This window comes from Ilyonectria robusta, assembly GCF_021365365.1.
Source record: "Ilyonectria robusta strain PMI_751 chromosome Unknown BGZ61scaffold_8, whole genome shotgun sequence".
In the NCBI taxonomy this organism is placed as follows: Eukaryota; Fungi; Ascomycota; class Sordariomycetes; order Hypocreales; family Nectriaceae; genus Ilyonectria; species Ilyonectria robusta.
In genome coordinates, this window is record NW_025764442.1 from 946,935 (window position 1) to 970,855 (window position 23,921).

The window sequence follows — 23,921 nt, forward strand, 5'->3', positions numbered from 1 at the left end:
GGCGGATCCTCTCCATGATCCGTGATCCAGCCGCCGACCAGATCTCAGGTGGGGAGTTGCACACAGTGTCATGTTCACTTAGCATATTGGCACATGCCTGTGATACTTTTTTGCTCGGTGGTAGCTTCACGGCACACCCCGAGCAAGCTCCGACTCAATTGGGTGTCCCAGACCAGCAGCGATGCGAGAGCTATTTGGCATATTCCTACTCCCTAGTGGGCAATGTCTCCATGTCCATAACTCCTTGACCGTGTTCTTTGATATCGATCACAACGCGGCTGATTTGAATATATTCCTCAATCCAGAGACGAGACAACCGACCTACAGGCGATCCCGAGACCATGACCGTGGGAAATTACAGTGGAGTCCGGGCCTTCGGGCCACGAAAATTTTTCCACAGACGCCGGGAGGCCGTGCGATAAGTTTAGAATTCAAACTGTGGTTGCCCCAGGCCGCATGCTAGAGGAGGGAACGATGACCAGTAAAAGCATCAACGCCTGGCTGCGTCGAAATGACGCAGCCGCGCAGCCCCAGGCTGGAAAGTTTCAGAGAGAGTTGGCCTCTGTCAATACGATGTCAACGGTATTCCTGGCCATTGGCTGGTGTAGGTGGTCTTTCAACACCTCGATGAGCAACTCGAATGATGGATTGGTTGAAAACATGCGATTTCAACTGGGTTTCCAAGCCATTGGGCCCGAGGCATCGTCCCGTCACCAGGCATCAAGCTCGTGAAGAGGCAGAGTTCGCTTGGAACTGTCGCTGGCTCGGCCATTCCAACGGGATCACCCATTGGGCATGTGCGGTCTATAAGATTCCGCACTGTAAAGTATGCAGTCAGGAGAACTCGGACAACCTTACTTGAACCACACCAGCACCCCAGTAACCAGCTCCAACCCCATCTGCGGTGCATCCATAGCACTGCAGAGGATGTTCTCACTTCAGGCTTCAGGTGCTCGGCGCTCAGTGGCGATAGCGGTGGCGTTTGGGGGCTTCTAGCGGTGCCGAGATTGGGATTGCCTTCAATTGTAGGCAGTAAGCGCGGGAGCGCCAGCGCCAGACGGATGGCGAAAAATTTTCGGCCCAAGGGGGGCGTGCGACGTGGGTAATTTCGGGTTGGCGGACGACTCCAGAACCGTCGGGTGAGAATTTGAGAAGCGTCTCCCAGTTGGTCCAAGCTCCTTTCCACTTTTGGGAAGCTCACTGAGCGGCATCGGGCGGGAGCCATGACGATGGGAAGAAGGAGAAACGGCAGGAAACGAGCCATTGACGGTGCCCAGAGTGCCGGTTTATCATTTCGGGGCTCGGAGGCGCCTGAGGGCCATGACGACAGCGCTTTCCCCGGTGTCTGCTCCCGTTTTGTGTCCGTCTGGGCAGTCAATGGCTCCGGGTCGGCTCCGGCCCCGGCGGTATCCCCCGGTGCGGCGGGCAACACTAGAGCCGCGGCATCTCCAAAAGCTGGCATGATGGCGGTAGCCTCGAGTCGCCGGGAGGCATTGGGAGAGGCACAAGGACCAATTCATGACGACGAGCCTCTCTCTCTAGCCTCGAGGACTTAACAATGAGCATGTTCCAGTTTCAGGAGTGCCCTCTTACTTTGCCCGTCCAGCCGCACACAACAACACTTCTGGTACTTGACAAACATCAGCCCAAGGGGTTGTCATTGTAGAAGTCGAGCTCAATTAACTAGAGCGGGGTATCATGATCATATAAGGCCTGCGTCCCAATCCCAACCGTCCTCCCCAAGGGCCCTCGCGTACTTAATTCCCTTCCTCATCGTCTTCCTCCTCGTTGTTGACCTCGTGTGCCTTGATTGCGTAGCCCTCCACAAATCCATCCGCATCGCACGTCCGCTCCAGATTGATCCGGTGCTCCGATACATACCGGCGCACTGCCTGCTTGTCCACGCGCACCCGCGGCACCATCTTGACGACCTTGTCCGCCTCCTCCCCGGCAGGCGTTCCTCCTTCATCCTTCTCCACTGCAGTTTCGTCAGAGTGTTCCTTGACCTCGAGCTTCCCAGGCCCCATGCCGGCCTCTTCTACAACGCCCATGTCCCGGAGGATCAATAGACAGTCGTCGGGGTGAATCCAGGTCGCCTGGCTGCAATCGTTCACGTCCACAAGCACCTCATGACCAGCATGGGCTTCTTGGAGCCCTAGGCCAAGGAGCCACCGCGCAATCTCGCCCGACCAGTAGCGCTTGTATCCCTTTTTCCCGAGATCTGAGATGGGCTTTTCGGGACCACCGAGGATGCCCTCCCGCCGTGAGATCTCGTAGGAGGCTCCCATCAGCAGGGCGCCTAGGCCCTTGCGCTGCCAGGGGGGAAAGACAAGGATGCAGGCGAGGTTATTGTTGTCCCATGACATCTTCTCCTTGGAGAAGAAGCCCGTGATCTGCGGCGTTGGGGGATGGTCCTCGGTCGCGCCGGTCGAGGGTGGCTTAACTGGGGGTGTGTAGACTAATAGGAAGTAGTTGAAGCCCGTGACGTCGAAGAAAACCGACTTGTTATCGAGGAATAGCTTCGCGAAAAGGGAGAGGTTCTGGCAGAAGAGCTGAGAACCCGACAAAAGTTAGCCATGCATTGCCGTAGAGCAGCTGTAAGCTGTGGTCATAATATATAGATCGTAGACTTACGCCGTCCTTTTCACCGTCCACTTCCCAGATACTCCATTCCCCGTCGTCCTGGACAATCTCCTCGACGTATCGCACTCCACCGTCTCCCCTTCGCTTCTTGGCTCCGGGAGCCTTGGAATCTTGCGGCACCAGGACCTTCCGACGGCCGCGAGGGTGAACATAAACCTTGCGGCCTGGCACATAGGCCTGCCGCTCACACATGCGGACGTGTCCCCACCAAGCTACAAGTTCCTTGGAGTACTTGAAGCAGCTGGGGCACACGTGGAGACGTTCAAGTATTGGCGGATGATCACGGTCCTTGCGGGACGATGCCTTGCCACCTGGATGGTCTTTGCCGCCAGTGTCCTTGCTGCCGCCCTTGCCGGAGTTTCCAGACGCATCCCCGAGGACCTCCTTGCCATAGTAGCTTGGATACCAGGTGCGGAAGCAGATGTTGCCGAACACAACCTTGTCGATGGTTCGGTCCGCACGCGGTGGGGGTAGCGACTGCTGAGACGGCATAGCTGGCGGCTTCGGCGGATAGACGGGGGTGACGGTCATGGGCGGCGGCCGGTCGAGCAGCCTCGGAGGCGGGGCGGACGGGCCATGAGGCCGGACGAGGGCGGAAGTTCGATGCGACGGTGGCGGGTGCGCCTGGGGGACGTGGTATGTGATTTCCGGGGCGACGAGGTCGGACGGCGGTCGGACGGCAGCACCGCGGGCTGTGGCGAGGCTTCCCATGGCGGCAGGCCGGATTGTCTGGCCGGAGGGTTCAGGCGGGGCCCATCGCAGGACGGGGGCGGACGGCTGGTGAACCGGATATGCGAGCGAGGCCGGAGGCGGCGCGGGCTGAGGATGGGCCGGCGCGGGTCGGGCGCGGCTTCGCTTCTGCTGCTCTGTCGCGGCGGCTGCTGGGAGCTGGGTCGGCGCTATTGGCACTGCTGCGGTCGCTATGTTGGGCGACGGCGTGAGGCGCTGATATGAAGGTGGAATCGGTGGAGGTTGAACGGGCGTGTGACGCGTCGCTCGACGCGCGACGGGGGGTTGGGTCGGAGTCGGCGGCTGAGGTTGAGGAGGAGCAGGAGGAGGAGCAGGAGGAAGAGCGGGTGCGGTGGGGGGATCGTCGGGTCGTTTGCGCTTCTGAGGCATGGTCAAGATGCAGGGTAGCAGAAGTCGACTCTCGAGCGCGATGCGAGGTGCGACTCTCACGGGAAGTGGTGATGCAGTCGGGGCGCACAGCCGGGACTTAGGTTGCTACGGCTTAGCGCATCTGCGCGCAGTGAGGTATGTGTTCGTCGCGGGCTGCACGGAAAACTGGGCTTCAGCGGTCCTCGAAGGATTGTTCTGTTTAGAGCGAGCACTCGAGGTTACGGCGCGAGGCTACGAAATGGCGAGATGGGCGGGTTCGCGACGCGGAGCATTGGATCACGGTGCGCTGTCACGTGTGGGTGGGCTGCGACTTCAACGGCAAGTTTGGAGGGGTAGCTACTCCTTCCAACTTCACCACATATCCAAGGAGAAACTTACAAGTCGCAAACAAGGCTGTATTCAATCTGGTGCCAAGCGATCACTAACAACCACTAACTGGGTACTAAAACAAGTGCACAAAACACATCCAGCAAACATCAGCGATCAAGTGCATCGTCTTGTCAAACCACTATCTTACCGTGTCGACGCAGCGAGCAGGTCGGAGCCTGGGCATTCATGACACGGTCCAGCGTCTCGTCGCCCTCCTCCCAGTTTTTGACCAGCGTCATCAGCCGCCGGCGCGCGAGCCCCGCGTCTCGGTTGCGGTACACAGAGTCGATTTTGCGGACGTCGACGCGGTCGCTGACGAGCCAGCGCCGCTCCTCCTCCATGAAGCGGGTGAACGACATGTCCTTGCCATACCGGGCCTGTACATTGGCAGCCTGATGATCACGAACCGCCTTGTCCAGCTCGATCTGCGGCTTGGTGCGGGTTGTCGGGTCGGCGAGATGCGTGTCGACAGCGGGCCTGAAGGTCGCCGGGGTGAGAGTCGGGTCCGGCAGGATCGAGTACGCCGTGTAGTACACGAGTGTTGGGCTCTGAAGGACCGCCTCAGAGATAGTCTTGAGCCCCGGGGGTGTAATGGGGCAGTGCCCAAAGTTGAGGTACGCCAGGCGGCTCTTGGTCGTGATGAGCTCGCAGATGGCCGGTACAGCTTCGTCCTCGATGAAATTGTACGCCTGCCCGAGATCATAGGTGGTGTAGGCCTGGCCAAGGTCAAAGCTCTCGAGGCTGGTGTGACCGGTGACGGCTTTGCAGATCGCAATGGCACCTTTGGTGCTGACTCCAACCGATTGTAAGAACAGTCGAGTCAGATACGGTGCCTTGGGAACTGTAGCCGCCAGAGCCTCCACACCCTCGTCCCCGAGCGGGTTCGACGACAGGTAGATGGATGTCAAGCCGCAATGGGGGGACGCCAGGAATGCCCCGATGGCGCGGGCAGCCTCAGTTGAGATTCCGTTGCCGTTCATGTAGATGTGCTGCAGCGAAAGTTTGCTGCCCTCGGGCATCTCATGAGCGACCAGACGGGTGAATAGGTCGGCGACGCCCCGGTTGCTCAGTTCGGTCTGATCAAGATCCAGAGTCCGCAGGTTCTTGGCGCCGGTGATGAGACGGAAGATGTCCTCCGAGGCATCTGAGCCCAGTGGATTTCGTTTCAACCAGACATTGGTGATGGCATCGGACTGGACCATGGCGTCGACGAGGATCCGGAAGCTGGGTCCGTCAATGCAATTACCAGCCAGGTACCAGGTGTCGATGCGGTCTGGCAGATCCTCGATGAAGTTGGCAACCTCGCGGGCACCAACGGGCCCGATGATGTTATTTCCCAGCAGGAAATGCCGAACAAAGGTATTTGGCCGGAGGCTGTCCATCAACTTGCCAATGTGGTCCGGTCCAACCACCATTTTGCACAGGTCCATTCGCCCATCCTCATACACAACACCTTTGCGAAACTCGGCACCTTTGACGCCGTAGTAGGGCTCGCCACGTCCCTCGTCGAGCTCGAAGCCCTGGTTGGTATCATCCAGCTCAAAGGTACCTCCTTTCTCAAGGTGGCCCAAGAACGGCGCGAGATCGGCCTCGTGGGAGACCTGGACGGGCATAGGAATGGCCTGGACGCCGTTCAGCGAGATGGGGTTCTTGACGGGATCCCAGCGACCCTGACCGGTGATGCGGGCAGCCCAAACGGGGGCTTGGACACCCGGGGCCGCACCGCCCGTCATGCCAAAGGAGGTGTGGCCGTTGCGGCGGGTGGCCTGCAGCATGTCATATCGTCGCTGCAGGGCGGCCCAGCCCCGGAGACGGACACGGTCGGTCTCGTAGCGGATGATGGATGCCAGAGAGCCCTCGTGCACTGGGTACATGAGAGAGGCTATGGCGACGGCGAGGGTGTGCCGGCCGGATTTCCGCCGGGGCAGGTCATGTAGGGCATCGGAGACGCGATGGCGGTCAAGCGGGAGGTTGATAATCTCGTCTGCAGTGTAGGGATGGGACGGGTTGAAGTTTGGCAGGCGGGTGTCCAGGTCACTGAGGCCTCGTTTGCACAACTCGGCGAGGAAGATGGCATGATCCATGTCGACCTCGTCGGAGGGGGTTGATGATGGTGCATCTTTCGACGTGGTTGTTTGTATGGATATGGATGGCTTTGTTGCGAGCTGCAGCTGTGTAGCGGTGCCCATGGTTGGTTACGGTCTAGAGCGGAGGGTCGAGAGCTGAGAGTCGAGAGTCCAGAAGATGAGGTCGAGGTGGTGTCGAGATGATGTCAAGATGATGTCGACGATGGGTGTCCTCAACTGGCTGTTGTTCTCTACTGAACCAGTGTTGTCATGAATAGTATCGATACCGTCTGTCTCGCTGATGGCATCTTATATGTCTTCAATCCTTCTGAATGACTAGACATCCAGCCCTACAGGTGGAGACGCGCACTGGCAGGGAGCCCTGTCGGCCAAGCTGCAGCATGTCGATTCAATGTCAACCGCAGGGCGCACTCCAGCATTGACAACGACAAGCGCCGGTGAGTCAAAGGTCCAACTCAAACACAAGCGTCGGCTTCTGTGATTCGCCTCGGTCGTCCGCCAGCCTTTGCAAGCCTTTGCAAGCCTTCGCAAACCACTGCGTAATTTCCACCGTAGAGGTTGTCACGGTGGCTGCAGTAGCAAATATCCGCTAGAGTCTAGAGGATGTTGGTGGTCGTAGATGGAAGGGTGGTAGATGGAAGACTGGGGAAGCATCGTCATGGCGCAAGGCTGATTGTGGTGGTCTGTGAGTTGAGGCTGTGAATGCCTGTGGATGGAGACGGTGGCTTAGGCAGCCGCGGGTAGTGACCCCTACTGACCCCACGCGCATGCAGCATGTCGATGGAAAGGCGCAAAGTTGACGATGGCGTCGAAAAGGCTGCAGGGATGTTTGTTGGTGTTGGTTTCATAGACGACAAGTGTTGGTGTTGGTCGTCAAATACGGACCACCTTCCCTGCCTTCTCTTTGTCGTCGTGCTGGTTGATGCATATTCCATCCGCCCAGAGGAATCGAGATCCGGAGGTCGGGATGCTCATCGCTCACAAGCGTTTAAAATGCGCGCATTGTCAACTGTAATAGCTTCTATCAGCATTTGTCAACATGTAGAAAGAAACACTCACTACGTTGGAACTGCGAGGATCAGTAAAGTTGGGTCACATTCAGGCGTATTGAGCGCATGGTTCATTCAACTCACAAGTATACACACACACACACACACAAACACACACACACACACAAACACACACACACACACACACACACATCAAGAGCACAGCACAGTACAGCAAAATGTTGTAATAACTCAAAGCGAAATTTATGTTCTCACTTCTCTCCCTCCTGTCCCCAATCTCCCTTGCCAGTATCTAGTACACGTTGGGGGACCCCGATTATGCCATGGCAACCCCCCAATCCGTCCCTCTCTCTATCGCAATACCCCGGAAGACGGAAGACAGCCCTCTGGCCCTCTGTTCTCTGGGTGCCAGCCGATGATTAGTAGAACCTACAGCCAAGAGAAACCCTTCCCAAACCCCCCGGTACCGAAAGCACGTGGAAAGATTCAGAGCGAGCACTGAAGAAGCTTCCCAAAGTTGTAGTGACACAATAAATAATTTACATGCCGTCAAAGTCTCCACCAAGATCATCATCGTCCAGATCACCCTCCTGTATCTCCTTGGCCATCTCGCGCTCGCGCTCTCGGGCTTCCTGGGCATTCTTGAGCTCAAGGCGGTGCTGGTTCATCGGGAATCGCATAGCCTAGAAAACGGGTCCAGTTAGTTTGGTATCACTGCAGAAAAGTCCAGGGGTACAAACCTTCACACTCTCGTCGTGCAGAGCTAAGCATGCCTGGATTCGGTCGTGGAACGCCTCGCCCGGCTCGCGAGTAGCGTAGACGTCGCCAACCTCCTTGCTCTTCATGAAGCCTCGCTCTCGGTCGAGGGTCGCCTCAATTACACCATCACGGATTGCCTTGGCAACAATGTACTCTGCAGATTCTTCGCTACCAAGCTGGAGACGAATGCAAATATCTCGGAGCGAGATTCGCGAGTAGGACAGCGACATCATTCGGATACCGGTCTTGATGACGTTTTGTCGCAGGCGCAAGATCAAGCTGTAGGTACCGTCGCGTCGGAAAGTGTCGGCGTGGTCGACGATCGTCGTCTCAAAGTCCTCCAGGTTTCCGACGCGAACAGCCTGCACCAGCAGGAAGTAGGGATGGAGGGCAATCTCCATAGTTGGCTGTCGGAAGGTAGCCCGGTCGGGAATATCACCCATCAGAAGCTCAACCACCAACAGCAGCTTAGTTGCCGTCTGAGAAAATCCCAGGGCGCAGTTGCTGGAAGGTGCCTTGCGAGTTGCTGCCGTGAGGTGCTCGTGAGCCTCGGTGTACCGCAGCTGGATAGCACGGATGCGACCGAGGTAGTAGAGGAACCGCGCGACCTGGTTGTTGACGGCATTCTCGGGGAATTGAGTATGCGAAACGAGCAGGTCAGCCTGGTTGATGTGCGAGGTCAAGAGGTAATTTCGCAGCAGTAGGACAATGACAGAGGCTTGAGTATCAACGTCCTTTCGAAGCACAGCAGTTCGAAGGGCGGCGAGGAGGGTAGGTCGGATGGCAACGACGGGAGATTGAGGAGAAGGAGCCAGAGGAGCAATGTGCTCGCAGAAGATGGAGTAATAGAAGTAGACCTTGGCGGACAGAGAGTCGAGCGTGCGGCGGTTCAAGGTCTGGATTCGGTCGGACAGGTACTGCGAGAACTCGGCGCCGCGCTGGAACTGCTTCGAGTCGAAGAGGTGAACCTGGACGAGGATTCCCAGGAAGACGTCAGTCTCGGGGATGATCTCCTTGTTCTCTTTCTTGGAGCCGTTCTTGGGAGCGGCCTTGGAGGGGTCGGTATCGACCTCCATCTCAGATCCTCCCTGGCGGCCCAGGGGGACGTTCTCGCGGCCGATGGCGAGGAGGAGTTGCTTGGCAATGTTACCTGAGGCGACAGTGGCGGGGAAGGTATCGGCAATGACCTGGGCGATGATATCGGGTGTCAGGCGCTTGCGGATGATGGAGATTGACCGCAGGGCGCGGAGGGAGAATCTGGCATCGAAAAGGGCAACGGCGCGGTCTAACAGGGCAAAGTTGCTCTTGATATCTGTGTACGGAACTCTGGATTAGCCATTGCCAGGTATCAAACGATCAAAGCCGTCCGGTTGATGCTCACCTGCGACAGTTTGCACGACGGGGTCAACCTTGGCCTCGCCGTCATCGGTCTTGTCCTCATCCATGGACACATCGCCCTCGGCGTCGGCGGGGGCCTTGGAGGATTTCGAGGCCTTGGAAGGAGGCACAACAACCGTCATCTCCTCGTCGGCGTCCTTGGCACCCTTCTTGCCCTTGGACTTTGAGGCATCCGTCATCTCCACGTCCTTGTTCTTCCGGAGGCCGTTCTCGACGGGCTTTTTCCCGTTGCCTTGTGGCGTCTTGCCGGGCATGGCGGTGGTATGTGTGTGTGTGCGTCGAAACGGAGAAACGGAAGATGCTGGGTCTGCCGGTGGCGATGACAGAGAGAAGGGGGATATGCCGTGGAGGTGAGCGCGCTTCGGCTCGTCGCGGCGTCTGCGTGGCACAACTAGGGCACAGCTCAGGACAGGAGGAGGGCAGGAACCCGGGCGCGCTGCAGCGGGAAGGAGGTCGTCGACGGAAAGGACAGCACGAGGTGCGTTGTTGCGGGCTGTTGTTGCAGTTGTTGCAGTTGTTGAGGTGGTGGTGATGCGAGGTTGCAGTGGATTAGTCCGACTTGAATGCGTGGGAGGTGCAAGAAGGTTCGAAGCTCACACATTGGGACTGGGCTGGGCCACGGAGCAGCAGCGGTAGCAGCAGGAGCGGCGGCGGGCGACAGGGCCAGGCATGGGGGTACCTGGCGCCAGGGCGGGAGGGTGCAGGAGGGCTAGGTACCGAGTACCTCCCAGTCGTCTCGGAGCGAAGGCGAAATTGTTAAGGCGATGCTGCTATGTGGGTCCCCCAGCAGTGACGTTTTCGATGTTGCCTGCGAGGGTCGGTCATCATCCAAGCACCCAGCGAGTCAGTGGGTTTGGGACCCAGCAACCACGTAATTTATCCTCTGTAGGTACCAAGTAGGTACCTAGAGGCGTTGTGCTGCGCATCCGCCTCAGCGACTCTTGGTTTGGTTACTTTCGCTATCACCAACCCCCATTATCTATCGTAGGTGGTTGAAATACACACTCAGTTCAATTAGGCGTATCATCCTTTCTCCACCATATCTTGGCATTGTTTACTAAGTACATGTCCCTCCACTCCATGTGTGGGTGGCCTACCAGCTACTTAACCCGTTCTCTAGTAAACATGTGCGTCCATGCGAGCCATAGGCATCGCAACACATGTGCAACCACCATAAATAACTAGCTGCATGTGCTCGTATGGTGATCGCGTGTCTGCTCTCAACGCCAACAAATTTAGTTCAAGACCTGATCTGACTTCTTCTTCAAGCAAATATGGTTCGTCCATTGTAATGTCAAGACTTACAAGTCACGGTGGTCGTGGTCAGCCATGTTTCGGCTTCCAATGCCTTCTATTGGGAATGTGCAAGTTCATGTGCACGTGCGCATTTATATGAATCCAGCCTCAAGGGCCGTCAATTCTGTTCATTACCTGCTGCGACTGAACCCAGTTGATCTACCGCAACAGCCTTCCCAACTCCAAAGTGCAATTCTTATCGCTTTCTCTCGAGGATATCGCTTGTTGCTCCACCAAGTACCACCACCCTTTTCAACCGAGTGTACTCCCAACGCCATCTCCCAAAAAAAAAATCCCATATTCGCAGTTACAGTGACCAATCGAAGATCAGCCCTTCACAAGCGGCCTCTGAACTTTACTCGCCCTTTCCAGGCATCACCTTGGCCGCCTGGACGGCGCTCATCTTGGCAATCCAGCCAGCCGAGGGGAGAATCTTGCGGACAGTGCGCAGCTCGTCCGATGAGTATCCAGGCACGCGGATGTTGTAAGTGCGCTCGAGGACAAGCTGGATATCTCGGATCTCGAGTACCTTGGACCCGCGCTCCTTGGAGTTGCGGCATGCGGCGTGGAGAACGCTGTCTACAAAAGAGTCCGCCATGTTCAAAACATTCTGTCTCAAGTTAGTCTTCTTCCATCTATTTGCACTTTGAATCGAGGCGACATACCTCTTCCACCTCGGGCGTGAGGAGGTTTCCATCTTGTCCTTCGCCAGATCCTCCGCAAACCTGTCGGACCAACTCGTCCAACTTCTTCTTGCTGAGCACGTGATCGCCCTCGGCTTCATGGTTGTAGGCTGGGATTCTGTTGATCGGAGGCTGGTTCATGACGCCTCCCAGAGTGCCGCTTCCCTGCGACATGGTTGGCCGTCCGGTATTGACGCCTCCTCCAACCGTCACCCCTTGAGGGACGGCCGTGGCTTTTTCCGGCAGCTGCTTGGGGATGGGCATCTTTGCCTGCATGCTTGTTTGTTGAGGTTGGGGAGGGTGAGCGTGCGGGTGACCTTGTTGTTGTTGTTGCGGGATGCTAGAGGCCATTACACTCTGATTCACTGTAGGACCGGCTGGGGTAGGTGTTCCGGAGTTGGGCTGTTGGCCCGGTACAGGAGCGCTACCCGGTGTGCTAGTAGCCCTCTGATTCGCAAGATTCATGGCGGCGGAATGGCTGAGGGCTCGAGTTGGTCCACTAGCAGTGACAGGAGTCACGGCTTGTTGAGGGGTCTGGATTCGCGCCGCCGCCTGCGTAGGAGTTCCCACCTGCCCCTGGGTAGCCGCCGAGGCAATGGCGGCGTTGATGGGAGTAGGATGAGGCTGTTCCTGTTTAATAACGGGCTGGGGTTGGACTTGAGGCTGCTGTCCGGGTTGGGGAGTGCTCTGCGCCGGACGCGCCTGTGCCTGTACAGCAGCCGGCGTCCCAGCAGCAGGAGAGGCTCGGTTCGCAGCGGCCATCTGTTGCTTTGCAGCCTCGACGGCAGCGTTCGCGGGTGCTGGAGTATTCTGGGTGACATTCAGAGCAGCGTTCTGAGCGTTGTTCTGTGCTTGTACGTGCGCCTGGGCTTGCGCCTGTGCCTGGGCTGCCTGGGCCTGCTGGGCCTGCTGGGCTTGTTGAGCCTGCTGAGCCTGCTGAGCCTGCTGGGCTTGCTGGGCTTGTGCTTGAGCAGCAGCAGCAGCATTCGCCTGGGCGGTCTGCTGAGTTGCCTGAGGGGCAGCAGCAGCTCCTCCTTGAGCAGCTTGTGTGGTTCCTTGGAGGTTGCCCTGTTGCTTCCTGACGCTATCAACCCACTTATGGGCATCGGAATGAACTTTCAGCTGCTGCTCCTTCCTAATTTGCAACTGGCGTAGCTCCTCCTCCTTAAAAGGGTTGCCAGCGGCGGCACGGTCGGCGATGAGCTTGTCGATTTGCGCTACCTTTTGCTTGCTGCTCTCCATCGTCATGAGCGCTCTCCCATATCGCTCCTTGATCTCCTCGACCCATTTCGAAGCCTCCGCTCCCGACTTTTCGACGATCTGTGCCGGCGCACGGAATGTCATTTTATTGACGTGATTCATGATATGGTCGGGAATCTTCGCTCGTTGGGCAGCGGCGGCTTGCGCATTTGGTCTAGGAGCCCCTCCGGCGGCAGCGGCGGCGTTCTGCTGAGGTTGCGCCTGGGCTGCGACTTGCGCGGCGGCATTCTGCTGTACTGGCTGTGGACGGGGTTGCGCTTGCTGTTGCTGTCCAACCTGTCCCTGCTGCTGCTGTTGCGCTTGCATCTGTTGTTGCTGGAGCTGTTGCTGTTGCGCCGCTCTGCGCTGCTGGATCTTTGTTATGAGCATCCTAGAGAACTCGATAATCTTCTGTCTGGCGGCGAGGTGCTCCGGGCTGTTCTGCGCCGAGTTGTGGGCCTTGTTCCAGAGGCCCTGTAGGCCTTGCTCGTACTTGGTCTTCTCTTCTTCGCTGAGAGTCGGCAGGCTTCGAATCTGGGATGGCTGGTACATGGGGGGCGGTCGCTGCTGAGGTTGCTGCTGGGGCTGTTGGCCCTGGGCTTGCTGGCCCATTTGGTTGTCCATGATGTCGACTTTGAGTCAGATGGAGATGAGACAAGTTGATGCGGCTGGGTATGGGACGTCGACAAACAAGGGAACGGACACGAGCAAGCAACTGCGAGACCAGGCGACAGGCAAGCTTAGGGTTTGATAAATATATGGAACAAGCCAAGAGAATTATGACGGACAAGGTTTCAGGATTAGACAGCCGCCTGGTTGATACAGCTTCGACCGCGGTTCACGATGGTTCGTCAATTGGTGGCGTGCCTGGCAGGCAGCGTGAAGAGGCGCGCGCGATGCGGAACATTAGCCGGCCCGGAGCCAGAGAGGTTCCTGGTGGGCCCAGTCACCTTGTGAGCGTCTATGGGGAGAAGGCTTCTTCAGCATCCACATGGGGGACCAGGATGGACCAGTGGCCTGGGCTGACGCTAAGGCAAGATGGACGAACTACCTACCTAGTCTCCCGACCTCTATAGGTAGCCAGGCCACTAAGGTACCCACCATTTAACACCTCTCCACCGCTATCTTTCCACGTACCTAGGTGCCTCTCAAATCTTTCTCCTTTCCTTGCTCATGCCTCCCGGTCTTCGCCCCCACACTCTTTCTACCCGCCGCATCTTCACGGCATTTCACCAGCCCGGCCACATCCACCTCCGCACAATGGCCTCACTCCCGACCGACCGACGCCCCATCGTCATATCTGGGCCCTCGGGCGTCGGCAAGGGCACGCTGTACAAGATGCTATTTGACCGCCACCCAGACACCTTCGCTCTGTCTGTGTCGCACACGACCCGCGCCCCGCGCCCAGGCGAGAGCGACGCCGTGGACTACCATTTCGTATCCATGGAGGCCTTTGAGGACCTCATTGCCAAGGACGGCTTCGTCGAGCATGCCAAGTTCGGCGGCAACCGCTACGGCACCAGCAAGATGACCATTGAGCAGCAGAGCAGCAAGGGCAAGCTCGTTGTCCTGGACATAGAGATGGAGGTTTGTTTGCACACTTGATGCTGTTGTCTGGGGCTAACTGATATACGTACAGGGTGTCAAGCAGATTAAGCAGTCCACCATCTCTGCTCGCTACATCTTCATCGCGCCGCCCTCAACCGCCGCCCTCGAGTCTCGTCTGCGTGGTCGCGGAACCGAAAAGGAGGAGAGTATCCAGAAGCGACTTGCACAGGCTGTCAACGAACTCGAGTACTCCAAGACGCCCGGCATTCACGATATCATCATCGTGAATGAAGACCTTGAGACTGCGTACAATACCCTCGACAACTTTATCTATCAAGAGGTTAGGGTGCCCTAGTACACACATGCCCACAGGGCATTAGCTAGCAAGGCTCAGGACAGGACATCCGGCACACCGTGAGGCAGAATCCATAGCTAGGACCATAACGCAAGTCCTAAACTAGCCTGGTCGTACTATTCATGGCATCCGTACCTTGTGCTCCAACATGTACCACTCGACGAAGCGTCGAAGATGACACAAAGGGACAAGGGGCCGACTGTGTGGGCAATGTGGGCAACTGGAAAACGTGGTGGGACCAGGAACGGGCCATGGCAACCCGTCACTGGCTGGTTGTCAGTGGCCGTAACGTCGCTGCTCGTCTAATAAAGCCGTCTAACACAGTCCGGGGCCTTGGGTTGATGAGCTTGTTCTCAGCTTTGACCTATCCGTGTAGAACCCTAGGTACTTTTACAGAGTAGGGGTCTGGTAGGGGTCAGGGGGGCAGTCTGCTTCCGGGCAAGATTGGTAACGGGGGAGCACGCCCGAATTATTCCATAGCAGCTTCTGATTGTCCATAGCACCACCGCGTTGCAGATGGCCGGGGGGCGAGAACACCAACCTACCCTACGCAGTGCAGTACATATGAAGTAGGTGGCATCAGCGACGGTAGCAAGGGAGCCGCGTCCAACGGGGCGTGCCGCAGACAAGTCGCTACCCTAGAAGATGGTCGGCTTGGAAACATGCGCATGGCTCGTGTAACGATTGGCTGACGGGCCATGGATGTCGAACTCATCCTGCCAGACAGAGCAAAACATCATTGAACGGAGTTTGCCAAATACTAAGTTAGTGAATGGGTCAACATTGATAATGATGAACAAAGAACCGTCTTCGGCCAGTCGTATCGTATTCGTACACTCAATTGTTGGCGAGCCGGGATCACGTCCATCACAGGGCTGGGAGTCCACTACTTGACCGGGTAATCAGGCAATATTGGAATTGCCCGTGTAAACTTGGAAAGAGTAGCGGTAGCCTGTAAGCTTGCACCCGGAAACACGTCGTCCCCAACGAACGTCGCGGCAAGGGTCTGCTTTTCCCCGGCTGGCCAATTTCGTCCATGCCTCATCTCCACCCGCACGTCTTCTCTGCTGCCTTGTCTTCTGGCTTCCTTCGTCTTCTACCTACCTACCTTGGTACCCATTCGGTCGGTAATTAGGTACCTACTGCGTCGTAGTTGTAGTACCCAATTAAGCCCAAGTTGCCGTGGTCAGTACGTTTCTCCCCCCGTGTCCCTCGGCTGTTCCCGCCCACTTCCTCCCCAACGAGCCATCGCGGAATCCCGTCCTCCACTTCCGAACTCCACCCACTATTATCCACCCTCGACCTCCATCCTCTCTGCACGAACTCGCTCTTCCATCACTCATCTTTCGCTCTCCCCCTCTCCCTTCCTCTTATCCATCTTTCTTCAAAGGCGCCCTCCATATTGACCCGCCCAGCCGTCTTCTCACATCGCCCGTCATGCGCTTCTCCTCATCCGCTCTCGTCGCGGCACTGCCCGCCCTGGCCGCCGCCCAGGACTCTCCCATCGACCAGTACAAGGCCCAATTCCAGGACTTCATTGGCCAGATGGGCTCCTACATCCCCAACCCGGGCTCTTACGACCCCGTCGCTGCCCTCGAGGCCAAGACCGGTGCCATGAAGCTATCCACCCTGACCCTCGAGAACTGGCAGCAGACCCTTTACGAGCCCGTCGGCCCTGAGACCACCACCCCCGAGGAGTGGTGGGTTCTCGTCTCCGGTCGCAATAAGACCTGCTACGGTATGACATTCCACTATGCCTCGTCCCTCGCGTCGAGGTTTTGAACTGGCGCATTGCATTGAACTAGGACCCGAGCTAAGGTGACACCCACAGGTCGATGCGACAAGGTCGAGACCGCGTTCAAGGAGACCGCTGCCAAGTTCGCGCTCCTCGAGCAGGCTCCTCACATGGGCTACCTGAACTGCGATGACCAGCCCATCCTCTGCAACGCCTGGTCCACTGGCACCTCCAACCTCTACGTCTTCGAGATGCTCCCTTCCCCGGCGCCTATCGATATATACAAGAAGAGGCTCAACATGACTACCACCACTAGCGAGGACCTTGTCAATCTGTATGAGACTGGCACCAAGGACAAGTTCACGCTCCTCGAGGCTGGCTGGTTCCACCCCTTCCAGGGCAAGGCCGTCGAGCTTGGCATCGCCGTTCCCTTCGGCTACGTCATGTGGGCCTTTGGCCTCGTCCCCAACTGGTTGTTCATGCTGGTTGTCTCTTTCGTCAGCCGAACCATGATGTGAGCTACCATGTCCGTTGCATTAATGACCAACGCGCTAACATCAAACAGGTCCAACCGCATGCAGGGCCAGGCCAACCGCGACGCTGGACGCCGATAAACACATCCACAGCCCCCGGATGGGTGCCACGAATGTAATGCTTTTTAAGTTGTTTGATGTGACTGGGTGAAACTGCTGGGACACGTCTTATGCGGTGATGACGTGTTAGCCTGGGATACTTGGGTCAGGATCTTATTCATTATTCCTGTACGCACCTTGTTGTAGGAAGAGCATTGTAATACCCTGATTATCAAGATTTACCCTCGCAAGCCGCCTCCACATTTTTTAGTCCGTCTATGATCTCGTCCTTGATATCGCCGTTGGCGAACTTTCCATATCGTAGATCACTGAGGCCTCCGATGGTCTGCTTTACCGACTCGAGTAGTGCTGCCTCTTCTTCCGCAAGTTTCTGCATCTCAGTCTCGAGCGCGCCGGTTGCGCCATCGAGTTCCGGGATGATGGAGGCGAGGTTGTGCCTGGCAGACTTGGCCCCTGACACCTCTCCGAACAGCTGCAGTGAGGGCTAGCATTAGCCTTCGGGAGACAAGAGCATGTAGCAGGAATGACGAACCGCGCGTTCCATCTCGATCTCGCCGTCCACATCCTCTCGCGCCGCCTCCCTCTTGGCGCGGATGACTTCTCTGCGCAACGCATTTCCACCCTTCACCTCGGCCTCGATGTCCGCCGCAACGTGATCCAGCACTGCATTTCGCTGTGCCTGAAGGTCGCGGTAGAGCGAGCGGACCTGGGGCGAGGCCTGGAGCGGGCGCGGGAACAGGGCCTTGAACTGGTCCAATGTCGTGATGGAGGTTAGGCTCGAGGGTTGGATGAGGTAGTTGGTGAGGAGCTCGGCTTCGGTAGGTGCCATAATCGCCGCGAGAGGGGTTGGTGGGTTTGAGAAAGTGGTCAAGTTGCAACGGTCGTTGAGATCGAGTGATCGTCGATGAGGCGAATTTGACAATTAGTTGACAGACGCGGTCAGAGTAACGACGCGTTAAGTGCCCCACCAATTAACACACTGTGCTACCGGCTAACCCTTGGCTGATTTGACAGTGCTAAAGATTCGCAAACGTATAATCTAGGTCCGGCAATTTGCTCCTCATCCTACAAGTAGCCATTCAAACATGCACATCTGAATTCTGAAATTGCACACTACAACTACATGGTTGTACTAGCCCAATAACTTGAAAGTGAGCCCGTAAATCAACATCCATTCGCTTTTGTTGTGAAACCGTAAATACACCGAATACTAGCCAATTAGAAACCCTCTAAATCAAAGCGTGCCACCACCAGCAGCGCCGCCACCGCGACCTCCAACGGCTCTAACTGCCTCAAGCTGTGCTGGGGACAAGTTCACCTCGGGAAGAGGTCGACCCCTGCCCGTAGGCCAGGTCACAAACCGAAATGGAGAAATCGACCAACGTCGGTTCGGGAGACTCCGTATCCGGAGCTCTCGTTAACCCCGGTCCAGTTCTCAGCATCGTCCTTGAGAATCTTGACAGTGTTCCTGTCGTTGAGTTCAGGGGCACGAGTGTTCGCGGGGAGGTCATTGGTACAGAAATGATACAGGGACATCAGGGCGTGCTGCTCCTGGTCTTTCTCCTGTCTACCTGCAGAGACATAGTGCTCAAGCTCGTCCTTCCACTCGTCGTAGCTCACTTCTGAGATCTTGTAGCCAAAGTACTCGAGAGCAGAGAGGTGCTCGTTCATACGAAGGCGAGGGTGGCCGGTCACATGAGCGACATGCACACCACCGGCAAGAGGGTTGAGAGCAGACGCCACAACGACGCGCGAAACGTGATTGACGGGGACTGAGTTGACCGTGTTGACATAGTGGTCAGTGTCCAGGACACTAGTGGAGCTGACAAAGGTAGATAGATGTCTTCGGCCTTCCCTCATTACAGAGCCGCATAGCATCAACGGTGGAGAAGACATTGGCAGTCTTCATATCAGCATATCTCTTGACCCAATGCACCGTGGCGCCGTTATGAATGACCACGTCTACTTCCTGGGCAAGGGAGTCCCACACACTTGATTCAATGCCTAGCTGTGGCTTCGACAGATGGCCGATGACACAGCTCAGTCGTGTCGTCCATTCATCCTTCCAAAAGCCATAGCCTTCAAGAGAACGGCGAAGATGGGCAAAGGCACCCTTGGGATCCTTGGCACTTCGGACGTGAGCGATCGGCCTGACCTCGCGGCTGGTGCGTTCCAAGACGTCCTTGATTAGGTAGACACCCAATAAGTCGGTCGCACCAGTGAGGAAGACAGTGGGTGGCAATAGTGCGCTCCGTCTCTGTTAGAGACTCCCACCTCTTCAGATCCTCATCCGAGGCGTCCTCCGTCTGTTGGACAATATTGGGGAAAGGTAGATTTGGCTTGTCAACCTTTCCGTTGGGGTTGAGCGGCAGCTTGCTCAGAAAGATATATGTGGTCGGGACCACGTAAATAGGCAATCGACCCTTGAGATGTTCTCGGACTTCAGTTTGCAGTCGTCGGAATCGCTTGAAATATACCTTGGTTGGTCCAATATCGGTCCCTTCTTCGTCAACATCTTCAAAATTATTCGCCTTGAGGAACTGGTGCCACTCGTTCAATTCTGGTACAATGTAGCTCACGAGAATTGGTTCCTCCGACTTATTTCGTCTCACGAGAGTCTTCCCAAACCTAATCAAGGGGAATTGACTTAATTTGCCGTCGATTTCATTGAGTTCAATTCTGTAGCCTCGGAGTTGAAGGAGAGAAAATAGATCAAGTTCCGTGACGCAGACTAAAATGTTTTCTATGTGCATGGCCAATTGACTACTTGTTGCTGCGACATCGGTTGGGCGGGTCGTGGGGTAATGGAGGGGTCGTTGGGGTCTGGATGGTACACAGCTACCTGCCGTAGGTGCTGAAGCTGAGGTAGCCGTGTTCTTTCAGGGGAGGAGGTCACTAGAGTACAGCGGGGTGATGGTGACGCCAGGTAGGTACCTAAGGTAGGTACAATCCTACATGCATGTACCTCCAGGCTCGCTCTCGCGTGTGACCTTATCGACCCACTTCTTATCGGGAATACCTACGCAAGAAAAATATCGGGGTCCGTCAGCTGTGGGCAACTGCCAGCGACTGGCAGCCAGGTACCGGACCTTCCAAGGGAGTCGCGTCGCGTTAGTGACGAGAAAAGTCCCTACAGGTCCATTAACGCGAACCACTGTGCCTCAAGTTTGCAACACTGTATCGCGCATCGCCTTTCATCTCATCCCATGACGACTCTCTCCTGAATCTTCACCACCAACTGCAAACTCATTCACATCCCATCACAGAGTGTATCTGCGCCAATCACAGACGCCCCTTCACCTTCGCATTTCCTTACTTTTTGCACACCGCCTCTTTTGAGTGGTTCCAGTACCGCCAGCATCGCCATGGCTCCTGCACGCCAGCAGCCGGCACCGCCGCCGTTCAGCAAGGACGAAAAAGTCCTGTGCTTTCACATGGACATGCTCTACGAGGCTAAGGTTATGGATGTGCAGCCCGGGGAGAAGCCTAGCGACGGGTACCGATACAAGGTTCACTACAAGGGTTGGAAGAACACCTGGGACGACTGGGTGCTTGTGGACCGCATTCGCCCTTTTGACGACGAGCACAAGGAGTTGGCAGCCCAGCTTCACGCGCAGGTCAAGCATAACATGCAGAGGAGCACGAAGCTGCCCAAGAAGGGCCTCCGCAGCGGCGCTGAATCGGCAAGGGTGAGCGAGGAGCGGGCTGGCTCCGCAACCGTTCAAGGGGGTCGGGGTGGACGACGAGGCAAGGACTGGGAACTCGAACAGGTGAGAACATTGCTATTCTTTCTTTGTCTTGCTTTTTTTTATGGCGTTTCTTGGCCGACTTGACCGAATTCGAGACCTCAATCCTCCTGGTAGTCCTGGATGGTGGTAAAAAGGGCGTCTCTAGGGGCGACAGCCTCACCGAACGACAGCCGAGTGTCCTGTTACACTAATCAGTCGTGTTTTCCCGCTCCTTTGTATTCGGAGTTCGCTGCCAAAGCCTGCCATGGCCTGGGGTACGATTTAGCAGGCTGTCGCAAACTCGTGGAGGGACAAGGCTCCCTTCCACAGTGTCGAGATTCGGGGTTGGCCGTTTCTCTGAGAATGCGCTGTCACTCCAGTACTTCTACCCAACGCCAACAGCTGGCACCCTGGAAACGCCTCTGCGAACTCCCTCCCCACAGCCTTGACACTCATCCACTCGAGACATACCATATTCCTTCTTTTCTCCTTTATCAACCCCGCGTCCCTGACTTCACACAAACACCCAACCTTTCCCCTCTGCCTTTCCTGTCCCTCCTTACTATCCCAACCCGCCAACTCGATATCATGACACGCTCCCGACCGTCTGCGAGTGCGAAGCGCCCTCGCACCTCGAGTTCTGGAGCTTCTTCTCGTGCACCTGCATCAAGTGTCCGTACGGGCTCCCGGAATTCAAAAGGGGCCAAACTGGCAAGACTTCGTGTGGCACACGACCATCTTCTACAGCCCCCGAAAGATGGTCATCGCTATGTCACAGCCACTGGCAGAAGTCTGGATGACGGGCGCTACACCTGGCCGCTGGACGACGAGGTCAGCCATGGGAAACCACACGCAAAGAGCAGCAAGGGCCCTCGGCCCCCTGCAAACCGGCAGCCCCAATCACGGTCCCTTATTGAGATGGTAGCTGCATACCCCCAATTTCAAGCTTGAACATATTTATCCTGCCCTCAGAAGCCAAGCGGCTCGCCGAGTTTCATTCATTCACTCCCCGTTTCCTCTGGCCATAACATTTTGAGACATCTTCTAATCGTTCAACTAGGAGGATGCTTTCCATAGCAAGCCGATGATCAATCTTCCAGTTCCCGATCATATCCAAGCTATGCTTGTGGATGATTGGGAGAATATCACCAAGAACAACCAGCTGGTTCCCCTCCCCCACGCCAAACCCGTCACCAAGATTCTTGAGGACTACCTTGCACATGAGAAACCTCAACGAGAGGAGGGATCCGCCAGCATGGACATCTTGGAGGAGGTCATTGCGGGCTTCCGCGAGTATTTCGAGAAAGCTCTGAGCAGGATATTGCTCTACCGGTACTGATCCCCCGCACCACGTTAAGTGGATCACCTATACTGACCTCCCTCCAGCTTTGAGCGCCACCAGTACATGGATGTGCGAAAGTCATGGGATAATGCAGATGACAACTCGGAAGTCAAGGGTGTCTGTGACGTCTATGGCGCAGAGCACTTGGCTCGACTGATTGGTATGTGTCTGCTGCCATCTGGGCGTATTCATTAACTCATGATTGCCAGTTTCACTCCCCGAACTCCTGGCTCAGACAAACATGGACCAGCAATCAGTATCGCGACTTCGGGAGGAGGTTGGAAAGTTCACCGTCTGGCTGGGCAAGAACTGCGAGACATATTTTGTGAACGAGTACGAGACCCCATCTCAGGAGTATATCGACAAGGCCCGTAGTTTCTAGGTCTTGGTAGATGGAAGGATGGTGTTTTGAGGCTTGATTTTGTTGTCGGGTATTGGCACTGATGCCGTACAGCTACCACTTCAAGAGTGACAGAGGGCCAAGGAGAAGTGGTGAAACTGTGACTGCCTGGCGCCAGAGATATTTTTGGCCGGTGGAAGGCTGAGTCAATTGCCATGACTTGTTGCGAGGTCTCGGGTACTGGTAAACGACAAAGGACTACACACATGTAGGATAGCGGGGGATTTGTACCTCTTTTGTCTTTCCTAGTCAGTTGATTTATAGGAGACCTTTCTTAAGGTGATAACACGGACATGAGACAGTCGAAACCGAGCCTCCTTGAGCTCAATGAGGTGGTGTTTGACGCATTGTGATTGTGGTAGTTTTAATACTTTCCCAACAAAGCCGGCGCCGCTTTAACCAGCCCCGTCTTTTGTACAGATGTCGTTACAGTATGGTACAACGTTCTTCTGGTCCCATATCCTCCTATCGTTCTATCATGCCAGCTTTTCTCCAAAATCCTGGTGCCCGTCGTATTCTTTCTCCAGACTCCCCATCCGTCAGCTCATAGCCGCGGCACAGCCTTCTCAACGTAGAAGCCCTTGTCGGGCGTGCGCTCCGCCTTGACCTCCTGCTTGCTCAGCGCGCGGTCGACCTCCTGCACGCGCACCAGCTCCTTGACCTTGAGGATCATACCGGCGAACTGCGGGTGCACGGGGTGGAAGACGGTCTGCATGCGGCGGCGCAGGCCAAGGGCGGCCAGGACGCCGCGCGTGCGCTCGGGCAGGCCGATTGCCGAGCGGTGGAGTGTGATGCGGAAGTAGGACATTGTTCCGGGGCGTGGAGTGTGTGGTGGTGGTGGTGATGGTGTGTTCGAAGGTGGGAGGGTTGTGATGAGGTCGGTGCGGTTGAGCACAGCCTGTGAAGGTATGTAAGAGGGATGTCGTTGCGGGTGTCAATTGATGTCTTACTCCCAATGACGCCTAAGGTACTGTGGTAGGAAAAGGGGAATCGCAAGCGCACACCCGCCGTCGTCAGTCGTCGTCTTCGTCGTCGGTCGTTGGTAGAAAGCAGCACCAGCCAAGCAGCCGAACAAAATCCACTGATGCCAAGCCTCTGCGGGACGCGGACAATTCCGCCCCGTCACGACGTCATGTGACCTCCCACTTGCACCTGGGCCTCCAATTGAATTCCATGGACAACGCCGAACAACGCCTTCTGGCGAGGGAAAATGCATTGGGTGATTGGCATCATGACGAAGGCTTCTTCGGGTTACTCAGTCGCCTTGGACATGTCAGATATTTCTCATGTGATGGGCATCGTCATTGTCGGGGTCCGAGACCTTGCCCGGGATTATGATGCTTCGGTCCCCGAATTCCACACCCACCCATTCTCCATCGGCGGCGGGCATGACTAGGGCTGAGAGTGTGAATGCATTGTGGCACATCCAACGCGCCATTGTCGTCATTTACGAGGGGAAGTGACGTGGGCACAACCTGGAAGACATTTCGAAGGGTACATTCTGAGTGTTTTGGTCCTGACCTGGCTTGATCAAGGGCAAAGCCGGCGCTAGCAAGTCACTATACATCATAAGGCTGAAAACAATTGACCAATCAAATCATCTGAATAACCGTGAAC

At 56.4% G+C, this 23,921-nt stretch overlaps 11 protein-coding genes across 11 annotated transcripts; 3 read left to right on the forward strand and 8 right to left on the reverse strand.

The window, feature by feature from the left end:
- Window positions 1-432: 432 nt before the first annotated feature.
- BGZ61DRAFT_221862 (uncharacterized protein) lies at window positions 433-1,609 on the reverse strand. The gene has a single exon (XM_046238112.1). The coding sequence runs from the start codon at window positions 1,460-1,462 to the stop codon at window positions 617-619; it is 846 nt and encodes a 281-aa protein (XP_046105399.1). The 5' UTR covers window positions 1,463-1,609; the 3' UTR covers window positions 433-616.
- Window positions 1,610-1,653: 44 nt separating this feature from the next.
- Window positions 1,654-3,443, reverse strand: BGZ61DRAFT_449995 (acyl-CoA N-acyltransferase). The gene is made up of 2 exons (XM_046245682.1): window positions 2,635-3,443; window positions 1,654-2,552 (listed from the first exon to the last, which is right to left on the reverse strand). Exons 1-2 carry the CDS (start codon window positions 3,352-3,354, stop codon window positions 1,758-1,760), a joined length of 1,515 nt encoding a protein of 504 aa, XP_046105400.1. The 5' UTR covers window positions 3,355-3,443; the 3' UTR covers window positions 1,654-1,757.
- An 819-nt stretch (window positions 3,444-4,262) lies between these two features.
- Window positions 4,263-6,320, reverse strand: BGZ61DRAFT_531683 (uncharacterized protein; the record flags this gene model as incomplete). The annotated part of the gene is made up of 1 exon (XM_046253751.1): window positions 4,263-6,320. One exon carries the CDS (start codon window positions 6,318-6,320, stop codon window positions 4,263-4,265), a length of 2,058 nt encoding a protein of 685 aa, XP_046105401.1.
- Window positions 6,321-7,452: 1,132 nt separating this feature from the next.
- BGZ61DRAFT_449998 (26S proteasome non-ATPase regulatory subunit 3) lies at window positions 7,453-10,038 on the reverse strand. Its single transcript, XM_046245683.1, has 3 exons — window positions 9,369-10,038; window positions 7,969-9,299; window positions 7,453-7,911 (listed from the first exon to the last, which is right to left on the reverse strand). The coding sequence occupies exons 1-3, from the start codon at window positions 9,637-9,639 to the stop codon at window positions 7,768-7,770; spliced, it is 1,746 nt and encodes a 581-aa protein (XP_046105402.1). The 5' UTR covers window positions 9,640-10,038; the 3' UTR covers window positions 7,453-7,767.
- A 998-nt stretch (window positions 10,039-11,036) lies between these two features.
- Window positions 11,037-13,227, reverse strand: BGZ61DRAFT_531685 (transcription initiation factor TFIID subunit A-domain-containing protein; the record flags this gene model as incomplete). The annotated part of the gene is made up of 2 exons (XM_046253752.1): window positions 11,037-11,291; window positions 11,347-13,227. 2 exons carry the CDS (start codon window positions 13,225-13,227, stop codon window positions 11,037-11,039), a joined length of 2,136 nt encoding a protein of 711 aa, XP_046105403.1.
- Window positions 13,228-13,863: 636 nt separating this feature from the next.
- On the forward strand, window positions 13,864-14,506 carry BGZ61DRAFT_350822 (guanylate kinase; the record flags this gene model as incomplete). Its single annotated transcript, XM_046240271.1, has 2 exons — window positions 13,864-14,190; window positions 14,243-14,506. The coding sequence occupies 2 exons, from the start codon at window positions 13,864-13,866 to the stop codon at window positions 14,504-14,506; spliced, it is 591 nt and encodes a 196-aa protein (XP_046105404.1).
- Window positions 14,507-15,498: 992 nt separating this feature from the next.
- On the forward strand, window positions 15,499-17,057 carry BGZ61DRAFT_450003 (uncharacterized protein). The gene is made up of 3 exons (XM_046245684.1): window positions 15,499-16,244; window positions 16,338-16,755; window positions 16,807-17,057. Exons 1-3 carry the CDS (start codon window positions 15,944-15,946, stop codon window positions 16,853-16,855), a joined length of 768 nt encoding a protein of 255 aa, XP_046105405.1. The 5' UTR covers window positions 15,499-15,943; the 3' UTR covers window positions 16,856-17,057.
- BGZ61DRAFT_222317 (Cnl2/NKP2 family protein-domain-containing protein) lies at window positions 16,868-17,908 on the reverse strand. The gene is made up of 3 exons (XM_046238115.1): window positions 17,367-17,908; window positions 17,011-17,306; window positions 16,868-16,941 (listed from the first exon to the last, which is right to left on the reverse strand). Exons 1-2 carry the CDS (start codon window positions 17,661-17,663, stop codon window positions 17,046-17,048), a joined length of 558 nt encoding a protein of 185 aa, XP_046105406.1. The 5' UTR covers window positions 17,664-17,908; the 3' UTR covers window positions 16,868-16,941; window positions 17,011-17,045.
- Window positions 17,909-18,027: 119 nt separating this feature from the next.
- Window positions 18,028-18,822, reverse strand: BGZ61DRAFT_222322 (uncharacterized protein). Its single transcript, XM_046238116.1, has one exon. It carries the CDS (start codon window positions 18,728-18,730, stop codon window positions 18,188-18,190), a length of 543 nt encoding a protein of 180 aa, XP_046105407.1. The 5' UTR covers window positions 18,731-18,822; the 3' UTR covers window positions 18,028-18,187.
- A 1,081-nt stretch (window positions 18,823-19,903) lies between these two features.
- On the forward strand, window positions 19,904-22,610 carry BGZ61DRAFT_450011 (MRG-domain-containing protein). The gene is made up of 4 exons (XM_046245685.1): window positions 19,904-20,604; window positions 21,623-21,894; window positions 21,949-22,064; window positions 22,114-22,610. The coding sequence occupies exons 1-4, from the start codon at window positions 20,200-20,202 to the stop codon at window positions 22,284-22,286; spliced, it is 966 nt and encodes a 321-aa protein (XP_046105408.1). The 5' UTR covers window positions 19,904-20,199; the 3' UTR covers window positions 22,287-22,610.
- A 238-nt stretch (window positions 22,611-22,848) lies between these two features.
- BGZ61DRAFT_531691 (uncharacterized protein) lies at window positions 22,849-23,742 on the reverse strand (the record flags this gene model as incomplete). The annotated part of the gene is made up of 2 exons (XM_046253753.1): window positions 22,849-23,202; window positions 23,671-23,742. 2 exons carry the CDS (start codon window positions 23,740-23,742, stop codon window positions 22,849-22,851), a joined length of 426 nt encoding a protein of 141 aa, XP_046105409.1.
- Window positions 23,743-23,921: the final 179 nt, after the last annotated feature.

Excerpts from the sequence above, each read along its gene's own strand:
- BGZ61DRAFT_221862 (XM_046238112.1), bottom strand. The coding sequence starts at position 1,462 with ATGCCAGCTTTTGGAGATGCCGCGGCTCTAGTGTTGCCCGCCGCACCG.
- BGZ61DRAFT_449995 (XM_046245682.1), bottom strand. The coding sequence starts at position 3,354 with ATGGGAAGCCTCGCCACAGCCCGCGGTGCTGCCGTCCGACCGCCGTCC. Across the intron at positions 2,553-2,634 it reads TGGACGGTGAAAAGGACGGC|CTCTTCTGCCAGAACCTCTC; the intron begins GTAAGTCTACGA and ends TCGGGTTCTCAG.
- BGZ61DRAFT_449998 (XM_046245683.1), bottom strand. The coding sequence starts at position 9,639 with ATGCCCGGCAAGACGCCACAAGGCAACGGGAAAAAGCCCGTCGAGAAC. Across the intron at positions 9,300-9,368 it reads CGTCGTGCAAACTGTCGCAG|ATATCAAGAGCAACTTTGCC; the intron begins GTGAGCATCAAC and ends TTCCGTACACAG. Across the intron at positions 7,912-7,968 it reads TGCACGACGAGAGTGTGAAG|GCTATGCGATTCCCGATGAA; the intron begins GTTTGTACCCCT and ends CCCGTTTTCTAG.
- BGZ61DRAFT_450003 (XM_046245684.1), top strand. The coding sequence starts at position 15,944 with ATGCGCTTCTCCTCATCCGCTCTCGTCGCGGCACTGCCCGCCCTGGCC. Across the intron at positions 16,245-16,337 it reads TCGCAATAAGACCTGCTACG|GTCGATGCGACAAGGTCGAG; the intron begins GTATGACATTCC and ends TGACACCCACAG. Across the intron at positions 16,756-16,806 it reads TTCGTCAGCCGAACCATGAT|GTCCAACCGCATGCAGGGCC; the intron begins GTGAGCTACCAT and ends AACATCAAACAG.
- BGZ61DRAFT_222317 (XM_046238115.1), bottom strand. The coding sequence starts at position 17,663 with ATGGCACCTACCGAAGCCGAGCTCCTCACCAACTACCTCATCCAACCC. Across the intron at positions 17,307-17,366 it reads AGATCGAGATGGAACGCGCG|CTGTTCGGAGAGGTGTCAGG; the intron begins GTTCGTCATTCC and ends CCCTCACTGCAG.
- BGZ61DRAFT_222322 (XM_046238116.1), bottom strand. The coding sequence starts at position 18,730 with ATGTCTTCTCCACCGTTGATGCTATGCGGCTCTGTAATGAGGGAAGGC.
- BGZ61DRAFT_450011 (XM_046245685.1), top strand. The coding sequence starts at position 20,200 with ATGGCTCCTGCACGCCAGCAGCCGGCACCGCCGCCGTTCAGCAAGGAC. Across the intron at positions 20,605-21,622 it reads AGGACTGGGAACTCGAACAG|GAGGATGCTTTCCATAGCAA; the intron begins GTGAGAACATTG and ends TCGTTCAACTAG. Across the intron at positions 21,895-21,948 it reads AGCAGGATATTGCTCTACCG|CTTTGAGCGCCACCAGTACA; the intron begins GTACTGATCCCC and ends ACCTCCCTCCAG.